Source organism: Nannospalax galili, unplaced genomic scaffold (assembly GCF_000622305.1).
Source record: "Nannospalax galili isolate Female #2095 unplaced genomic scaffold, S.galili_v1.0 scaffold183, whole genome shotgun sequence".
In the NCBI taxonomy this organism is placed as follows: domain Eukaryota; kingdom Metazoa; phylum Chordata; class Mammalia; order Rodentia; family Spalacidae; genus Nannospalax; species Nannospalax galili.
In genome coordinates, this window is record NW_008350555.1 from 3,426,426 (window position 1) to 3,436,813 (window position 10,388).

Sequence of the window (10,388 nt, forward strand, 5' to 3'; positions counted from 1 at the left end):
GCTTCTGGGAGATTTCAAATTCAAATCACAAGAGACAGGAAACATCCTTAACATTTTGAGACAGGGTCTCTCTGTAGCCCCAGCTGGCCTGGAACTCACTATGTAGAGCAGGCTGGCCTTGAACTCATAGAGATCCACATGGCTCTGCCTTCCAAGTGCTGGGATTAAAGGCATGCACCTCCACACTTGAAGAACTTTATTTGGTGTTTCTGTTAGCTGGAATTCCAGACAGGTCAAGAGCATGAACAGTCATTATTTTTTATAGTTATAACATACACTTCAAACAAATGGATAGGAAGGTGTCAACTTTCCTGATCTTTATTTACCACACTGGGTATTGACCATCCTTTGCCTTTTTTCAATCTAATAAATAAAGCAATGTAGTAAACTGCTTCCACCTGCATGTCTTTGATCCTGGAGTGATGAGTGTCTACTCATTTAGGTTTGAACTTATTCAGTTCCTAGTCTGTGAATAATCACTTACAACTTTTGCCCAGTTGTGCCGTGATTTTCTTTTTCTGATTGGTTTGAGGATGTTGATTATAACAGAAGTTACAACCCTGGGAGAGAGAACTCTACAATTGACTGATCATGTATATATGCTAGTTAGTTTTTGTCAACCTGACACAAACTAGAATCACCCGGGAAGAGAAAACTTCAAATGAGAAATTACCTCCACAGGATTGACATGCAGTTGTGTGTATGAGGCATTTTCACAATTGGGGGGTCCAGTCTACTTGTGGATGATGCCATCCCTGGGCAGATGGGTGTAGTCTGTATAAGAAAGGTAGCTCAGCAAGCCATGGTAGTAAGAAAGTCAGTAAGCATTGTTCCTCTAAGGTATCTGCTTCAGTTCCGGCCTCCAGGTTCGTGCCTTAAGTTTCTATCTTGGCTTTTCTTGATGATGGACTGAAAACTTTAAGTCAAATAAACTTTCTTCACCAAGTTACTTTTGGTCATAGTGTTTATCACAATAACAAAGAAACCAAGCCAGAACAATATAACACTGCAGGGATGTTCAAATAATCTATGACACTGATACACTATGGAAAACAGTGTGAAAAAGAATAAGCCAGACAGGGTGGTGCCAGCCTAAAAGCTTAGCTACTCAGAATCCTGAGACAGAAGGCTTTCAGGTTCAAGGAATCTATCTCAAAATAAAAACTGAAAACCAAACCATGTCCTCTGAAGGAGCAACAAGTGCTCTAAACCACTGATCTACCTGTCCAACCCTCATTCCCATTGTTTAACCCCCTCCCGCTCTGTCTGGAACCTGGAACCTTTCTTCCCAACACATCTCCCTACTGCTTTCATGGTTTTCCTTTGATAACCTGAGTCCAGTTAGTGCTGGCCAAATGCACATGGCTGTGGGGCTGTTTACTGGATCATGGGCAACTTCCCAGTAGCTATACCCCTAAAAAGAATGACTCTTCCTTCTCCAGCAGCCATTAACTACCAATATCTCCTCAGGTAGGGGTATGCCTCATGTGCTCCTTCCCATCCAGGCTGACAGGTTGATTTTGTGACGGTCTTGTACAGTAATCACAGCTGCTATAGGTTCATAAGTGCAACAGCCATGCCATGTCCAGAAGACAGAATTTCACAGCCCCCCTTTCCATCCTCCATCTCCTACATTCATACCTCTCTCTTTCATGGCATTCTCTGAACCTTGGGTCAGAGGGTGGGAGATGTCTGATATAGATATCCCATTTAGGCATGAGCACTCAGCAGTCATTTCTTATTCTCAGCACTTTGAGTCTTGAATCCCTCTGCATTAACTGTTGCCTAATGCAAAAGGACACTTCTCTGACCGAAGCTGAGAACAGCACTAATCTACGGGTATAAACATAAATATTTAGAAGGCAGATAGACAACATGTCCACTTAACAAAATAATAGTAGTAGGTTCCTCCGCACTAGGGCCTATGACTTTTCCAGTCATGGGATTTTGGCCAGGTTTATAGTACCAGGCGTTAATTTCTTCCTGTGGAGTGGGTCTTACATCCCTTCATAAAGTGGTTATTTACCTCCATAACAGCCATGTCACAGTTGTACCAGTGGACACATCTTGCTTGGCAAGCACAATTTATAAGACCACACTTCTATAAAGTTATACAGTCCCAAATGTTTTTTTTTTAAAAAGTACCAGAAACCAGAAAGTATAAAGCTTACTTTCAAAGCAATAGTTGAATTACTCAAATCACTGTCTGATTACCAGTGATGTGTGTTAAACCAAATGACAGAAAAAACCCTGAAGATCTCAGAATATAAACTGAAGGTAGATGAAAGGCAGAAGGCTTCAGTTGGTATGTCCTGTCACTTCCGAACTGGCCTGTTCCCCCCTGAGGCCACCCTTGCAACCTTAAAGGTGTTGAAGACACACCAGAGCCACCAGAGAGCTTTCCAGGTGAAACTGAATCTCTGTTGTCCACTGATTACAAGAGTTCTTTCTCCAGAGCTACGATTGCTCTAGTTAAAATCTTTTCTTCCCACCAGGACTATTGTCCAATTAGCACCCCTCTGAGAATGAGCTTATCTACCTCTTTTGCTAAAGAAGGATTTAACAAGAGGGAAAGGCCTGTGAATCTGTGCAGTGCATGAGGACACTGGCAGAAACTAAAAGCCAGGTGCTTGGAGTGCGGGCCCTGGCCTAAGTTACTCTTTTTCCTGTTGTTATTTTTTTTCTTTGATTCAGCATAGATTAATAGAAGTAAAGAAAAAGGAACAAAGGAGAAAGAGAGGGACCTACAGGATCTAAGTCACTGCTAGACTGATAGGCTTGGGTCCAAAGTCACAACCGTTTTAAATGTCCAAATCATCCTGCATTTTGATGACCCTTCTTGATTCTGCCTAGCACCATCTTACATTTGTCACAAAAAAGAGACATATGGAAAAAGAGATATGTAAAAATTAAGAAATACAATGTTACTTAAAATATGTTACTTATCTTTTTTTCCTCCTCTTCCTCCTCCTCTTTCCTTTCTTTCTTTCTTTTTTTTTTTTTTTTTTTTTTTTTTTTTTTTAAAAAAAAAAAAAAAAAAAAAAAAAAAAAGAGGACGATAAATCTTTCACTGTGATATATCAAAATAATCCTTTTTTTTTTTTTTTTTTTTTTTTTTTTTTTTTGCTTTTTTTCTAAGTCAGGGGGTTCTTGCCATGGGATACACCTCAAGTTGACTTGGAATTCACTATGTAGCCCAGGCTGGCCTCAACCTCTTGATCTTCCTGGCCCAGTCACTGAGTACTCACAGGCAGGTGTGCATCAACATGCCAAGAGACGATTCTTTGCAATAGTAATACAAGCATAATAATACTTACCTCTCAGAATTTTGGCAGAGGATTAAATAAGATAATAAATGTCTTTCGCCATGCCTAGGCTCCAATAGAAGTTAGCATCCTGCCCATTGACCACAGGAAAGTCAGGGCAAGCCAAGGGAAAGTCAAGACTCAGAACAACAACCCACCCCCTCTTTTAAAGCCAAAGTATTTTTGGATGCAAAATTCATGTTAATTTGCGCAATCTCTTGCCTATTCTGTGCTTATTCTGGGTATAAATAGATGACTTCAGCCGTCAGCACTGTCACTCCGTCCTTCCTCTAAGTGCCAAGAACATGCATCAAAGAAAGAAGAAAGAGGGGTGTGACTCAGGGAGGGGAACCCAAAGAAGGGAAAGAGAGGGAAAACATCGGAGCATCAAATAGCTATAGAGGCAATTCTCTCAATACCTTGGAATGGTACAGTACAGAGGAGCAAGGACATTGGCAACATGGCAGAACCCTGAGCATCCCCAGTCCATTTAAACACATTCCCACTCTCCTCTTGCTGCATTTTGCTACAAGCATCAGCTGGCATTAAACCAAAGAGATCCTATTTGTTTCCTGTCTAGATGGTCCCTTCAATCCTCCCTGTGGATTGTCATGAGTCCTTGATACTGTGTAGAAAGTATCATCCTACACCCAGCTGGTTATATTTCAATATGACCAGTCCAAGCGTGAGTCAGACTGACCATGAAAAACTCAGCTTGCTAGGGAAAAAAATTACAAATCAAACAAAGAGAAATATCATATCCTAAATAAATCTGTCCCCATTTAATGTTTTAAATTTTGTTGGCGGTGGGCATGGGGAAACAAGAGAAGTTACAAGTTTAAACTATTCTTTCTAACATTTACTTGGACCCTTGTGTATTATCCAAGTTTCATCTTCTGTTGCCTTTGGCTTTTTCTTTCTCTCCTACATTAAGGGTCTCTCTCTCTTAAGATACATACACACACACACACATACACACACACACACACACACTCAACACACAAAACTTCTTTCTGTATCCTCCATTTCCTTTTACAGAATATGTTCTAAAAGAGATGCCTACCTAACCTATGTCCTTCTCCCCGTGCCTCATTCACTTTTTCATTCATTATGATTTCATCAATAATTTCCAAAAAGCTATCTTGTCGTTATCAACCACCTCTTTGCAAATAAACTCAGAGAACGTCTAACACAGTCAATGGCTCTGTGTCTCCTCCACCCTCATCACTTCTACTCGCTTCTGTCCCCACAAGCTCCTCCTCTGGGGGCTGTATTCTTTGCCTTTCATTCTTTGGTTCTTTATTTTGTTCTCTCTTTGATGCATGTTCTTGGCATTGACAGGAAGGATGAAGTGATGGTGGTGATAGCTGAAGTCATCTATTTATTCTCAGAATAGTCAGCATTCCCTGGGCCTTTTGCTACTCTGTCTATATCCTCCTTAGAAGATATAATTGGGTAGGTACATGGCTTTAAATATATTTTTTCTAGTAGTTCTCAAATTCATAGATACATATTTGAGAGCTCAAGTCTAATATACAGAATTGCCTTCTCAGTAATTGTATTTCACAGCTACTTCAAAGCTACCATGACCAAAAAGGTGTTCTTGATTTTCATCATCTCCAGTCCACTAACTTTCTATTTACCCCAGTGAAATCTTCTCTAGCCTTTCACTGTTCTCCATCTGAATGAGTAGATAATCGCCTGAGAATGAAGTTAAGAATTATTCTTGACCCTACCTCTACCATACACATTCTCACACCCACATAAAAAGTCACTTCAGACCAATGCATCTTGAAAGTTCCTTCTCCAGGTCTAATTTTCATGCAGTGCTTCATCTGCAAGACCAAGCTGTACCTGTACCTGGCCACACCCTCTCTTTCCTGGGCTGTGGGCTATTAAAAGAGCTTCTAAACTGGTCTACCTATTTCTCTTTTTACTTCTATTCCTGCTCTTCTTCTATCCTGTCTGGAAAAGTGGGCAGAAAGATCTTTTTAAAATGTAAGTTATGCCTATGTGCTCTGTAGTCTTTTAATAGCTTCTTGCTACCCTTTGGAAAGGTGAAAACAGTATAATGACTGCATGGCCCTTATGATCTGGCCCTGCCTGAACTTCCAATATCTCAAGTACCCTCTCTCCCTCACCAATGTTCATCCAAAGCATCTTCCTGCAAAGTCCTAGAAAGCCCTAACCTCTTTCTTCTTGGAGCCTTTGTATCTACTGATTCCAGAGAGCCTTATCGCAAGTCTAAACTTCTCTGGGTCTTTCTAGGACAGCTCCTCTCCTTTTAGGGTGAGTTTAGGAATGAGTCCGTTTCCTAAAGAGCCTGTTAGGCCCCACCCCTTTGCCACTGTGTCACGATTATTTATTACTTTTGCAGCACTTTTTGTATTATAGCACAGATAGCCTGTCCCTAAGATCACCCTTTCTGATCCACATCTTCCAGTATTCATGACCTTTTGTGGTTGCTTTTCACGATGTGCCAAGCTGGCCATTAGAAGAAAGGAGTGATGGCATGCCACTTCTTGGTCAGGTTAGAAAAGACAGCATGTCTTCTACCTTGTTTTGTGTCTCTGTTCAATGATTCATCCTGGCTTCAAATGCCAGCTAAGCCTCTCCCAGGTTCTTGACCCACTAAAGTTGTACTAGATAATAAATACTTGGTAGTTAAAGCTGCAACTTTGTGGGGGGATTGCTGCTTAGTCAAAGAATTTATATAATTTTGATTATATATAATATATAAATATATATTCCTGGCTAGTCACTATCTGCCTTCCCCGGTAGCACCCTTGTAGCATCATGCCTAGAACTTGGTCTACCAAACAGTAGTCTCTTAATGGAAATTTGGATAATGGATAAAATGTCTACAGTTTTTCTTATCACCAAAACATTAATTAACCCCATTTTCCAGTCTAAAAATATTTGTATTTTCTCAGATAATCCTGTGACTAACATTAAACTAAGTATTCTTTCTACTTCCTGATGAAAACCTAAGGCACCAAGCCCTCAAGTGACTTGCTCAAAGACACCCTCTGGGTCAGAAAGCTGGACTACTGGTTTCTGCTTCCACTTTTTTCTCCTGCACACATTGACATCTTTTCAAACACCCATAAATGTTCACATGCCTTCACAGTGCTTGGCACATGCAGGTGTCCTAGGCAGCTACTTGCCCCCTACCCAACAAGTGGCTGCCCACAAGCACCATGCACAAAGATGCCTGACATAGGACCATAGACTTGTTCATTCCCCTTTAAAATGAGAAGGGAAATGTACTATGTAGTTTTTCTTTTTCCTTCCAAAACCAAGAAAACAGGGTCTGTAGGATTCAATTTTACATATATTACCAAGTTGTAAACTCTCTGAGGACTTTTAAAGTCCTAAGCACACCTGAATTTGAATTGTAGCACATTCTTGAGTCTCTGGGGTGATTTACCCTTGACTGTTCTCTGAGGTTTCTCTTCCCTTCCCAGTACATGAAAATTCTAGTTGGTACAGGTGAGAAATGTCATGTGTTTGGCTAAAACTAAAACCAAATAATACAGAAATTGGTTCACAGTAAGTTAGAATGTTATTTTGTGCCATTCTTAAGTAACACCTAATTTCAATGACTGAAAAATATTTCAAACATATATATTGAACTAGCTGACTTAAAAATTGAAGTTTTAAAATAAAAATATAATTTTTACTGTCTTTCCTCATGCTCCTGTAAGAAAAACTAAACCTAAGATAGAATAATTTTTTTTTTCCAATAGCATTGACTTTTATTCATTCATGTTAAGTCACCTGAAATGATATTTGTTGCATTTAAATGCTCATTAATGTAATTGGCTGAACAAACCCATTTCAATGGATAGTCAATATCCCACAGTTAAGTCACTTCAACACAGCCTTATGACAACTCCCACACCAAAACAGTACTTTATTTTGTAAATTTTGACCCATTATTACTCCCAAGTTATATATATATTTTTTTTCAGTTGTTAAGTGTACAAGATGAAGAGAAATTTTAGTTAGAAGGGGATGCACCTGGAAAATAAAAAATTTAAACTCCATATACACGTTTCAAAACTGCTGGGTCCCAAGTCCTTTTATGAACTCTAGGGTTGCCAGTATCGTGTGCAGCATAATAAAGCTACACTATTTGAATAGCTTATTAATTCTGCATAAATCAGGTCAAGCAATGTGTCAACCTGTAACAGACTGTGCACTTTAACTGAACATGGCAATATATTCACTCTTGAATTTTACATCATCATTTGATGTCAAACAATGAAGCAAATCCCAACAGTATATACAAAAACAGCTTTGCATTTACAAAAGATTGTTTCCCATACTGATTAATCCAGGCAGCTAACTCATTGGTTTATGCAACTTTATTGAAGAAAAATAAATCAATTACTAGCAGAGCTATTAGTTGATCACTCATCCATTGACAACTTGCATCATTTATTCAGTGCTATATTAAACAGTGTATTGGAAGATAGATTAACTAATAGCTCCAAGCTTCCTAACAATTTAAATGAAAATTACAAAATGTTTTGAGACCCTATTTTGGAATACAAAGGGTGTTGACTTCCAATTTCCATTCTCTGTAGAACAAGAACAGGTCATTCCTTTATTGACATGCATAAAATACATCACATTTTCTGTTCTGCTGATGCTATAAATTCAACACCAGTTCTCCAGCCACATTAGTTATGAGCATAAAGTATATCATGTAACCTCAGATCTCTAACAGCGGAAGGCTCAAACAAGAATGGATGCTGCTAGAACAGTGCTGCTTCCTGTGCTGTGACAGCTGAGCATCCACCTCCCTTCCCCTCAGATGGTTTCTTCAGCACGTTAGAGCAGTGAGGAATGGTTTAGTCTCATAACCAAATTAGAGTCAAGACATTGGCCACATAATACACATGCTCCAGTTTTAAAAAATTTCTGAATCTTGGGCAACTGTTCTCTTGTAACTACTTTACAGTTTTCTAAAAGCAGTTATTGTCCAAAGCTGGAAGAACTTAAGTCTTCTCAGATGAGCATGTGAATGAATGGAGGGGGTAAACAAAAAATAAAATTAAAAAAAGATGAGGTCTGATAGGGGAGCAGCGGATAAGAAAATCAAAAAAGGAACAGTAATTTAAAGTTTATTCCAGCTATAATGCAGGTTATTCTGACTTTAAGGTAGCATCACATGGCATACTTCCGAGTCCATTCCCGAGATATTCTGTTGTACTTATCTCTGTCTGTTTTATAGATCCGTGCAATCTCTGGCACTAGGGGGTCATCGGGGTTTGGATCACATAGCAGTGAACAAATGGATAAAAGAACTTTAGAAATAGTTAAAGCAGGAGACCACTGTGATCTTAGAATATCAAGACAAATGCTGCCATTACTGTTAATATTTGGGTGATAAATTCTTGTTGTAAATGCAACCTTAGGTGGTTTGAAGGGGTAGTCTGTAGGAAAATGAATTGTCAAAAAGAATACACCACCTTGATATGGGCTGTCATTAGGTCCCATAATTGTGGCTTGCCAATGAAACATATCATCTCCAACTGGACCTGCAGAACATTGTGCTGGAGGGTCACGGGCCAAATCACTAAGCTCCTTATTAATCCGTTTCAGCACCTTAGTCTGTGCTTTTCGCCTGGCTCCTCACTATCGCGATGTGTAGTCAAAGGTCCGGCCAAAACTTGATTATCCAGGCGACAGGGAAGGATTCTTTCTCTCCGTCTCACACCGGCTCTGCCAGAACAGGCGCAGAGGGCCAGGGCCTCCCTCGAGCTGTGGCCTCGGCCTCCTCCCGTACCTCCCCAGCCCTACGGGGCTCCAAGATAGAATAATTTTAATTAAATTGGAATCCCAGATTTGCTTCAAATTGCCTCTGATTTATCACGTCAAATGGGGATGGCCAGATCCCTAGCTCATTCTGTATAGTTCTGGTAAGAAATAATTAAGATTGGGGCTGGAGAGATGGCTCTGCAGTGAAGAGCACTGACTGCTTTTGCAGAGGACCCAGGTTCGATTCCCAGCATCCACATGGCAGCTTTGAACCGTCCTTAACTCCAGTTCCAGGGGAATCCAACGCCCTCTTCTGACCTCCACGGCATTGCACGACATGGGTGCACTCATATACATGCAGACAATACACTCATACACATAAAATAAAATAAAATTTTTAAAAAAGAAATAATTAAGAACAAATAAGCTGACTAAAGAGCTAATTGCTGGCATTAGCTGCTGTATCACCCTTGATTGTTAATATTATTCTAGGTGTTAATATTTTTGTTCTCAGAATTCTGTGTCTTTTCCTAGTACAACAGCATAATATATATCTGGTCAGTTCCAGCTCCATTGCTTCAAGTCCTGTGTCAGAACTAAGTCCTGTCTTCAGGAACAGGGTCTTACCTTCAAGTTCTGGGAGGCAGTCAAGGGCTATGAAAATAGCCTGTGTTGTTTTGGGAGTTTTTTGAACTACCCTGACCAAAAACTCGAAAAGAGGTTTATTGTGTTTGGCAGTTTCTTATTATATAGCCTTCAGTATATGCATGTACTCAATACACACACACACACACACACACACACACACACACACACACACACACAGTTTTCAGTAGGTTTTTTTAATTCTCTCTGGCTTTTCACACCACCTAAACATTATTTATCTCACCTTTCTCTCCCCACACCCCCCAGTTAAAGTGTTCCCATTTCCCCATTTCCCCATTGATAAAACCTGACTCCTACTATCCCCCCTCTTTAAAGGTCCTTCTCATGATTTTCCCACATGGCTCCTTGTATAATCCTCTCTCCTCCCTTCCTAGTTAAATACCTTCGTTTCCCCATTTCCCCCTTGATAACAAGTCTCCTACTATTGCCCTCACTTTAGCTTCATCTTCCCCTTTACTCCCGCGGTTCCTTTCTGTTTTCCTGGTTCCTGCAATTACATCAGGATATATATATAATCACATCTAAGGATTTGGAGCTAAGATCCACAAATGAGAGAGATCATTCATCGCTTGTTTTTCTGAGTCTGTGTTGCTTCACTTAGCATAAGAGTTTCTAGTTCCATCCATTTACCTGCAAATTTCATGATTT

The 10,388-nt window shown here is 39.9% G+C and overlaps 1 protein-coding gene across 1 annotated transcript; it reads right to left on the bottom strand.

The window, feature by feature from the left end:
* Positions 1-7,657: 7,657 nt before the first annotated feature.
* On the bottom strand, positions 7,658-9,079 carry LOC103745838 (ubiquitin-conjugating enzyme E2 D3). The gene has a single exon (XM_008847854.3). The coding sequence runs from the start codon at positions 8,835-8,837 to the stop codon at positions 8,481-8,483; it is 357 nt and encodes a 118-aa protein (XP_008846076.1). The 5' UTR covers positions 8,838-9,079; the 3' UTR covers positions 7,658-8,480.
* Between the last annotated feature and the right edge of the window lie 1,309 nt (positions 9,080-10,388).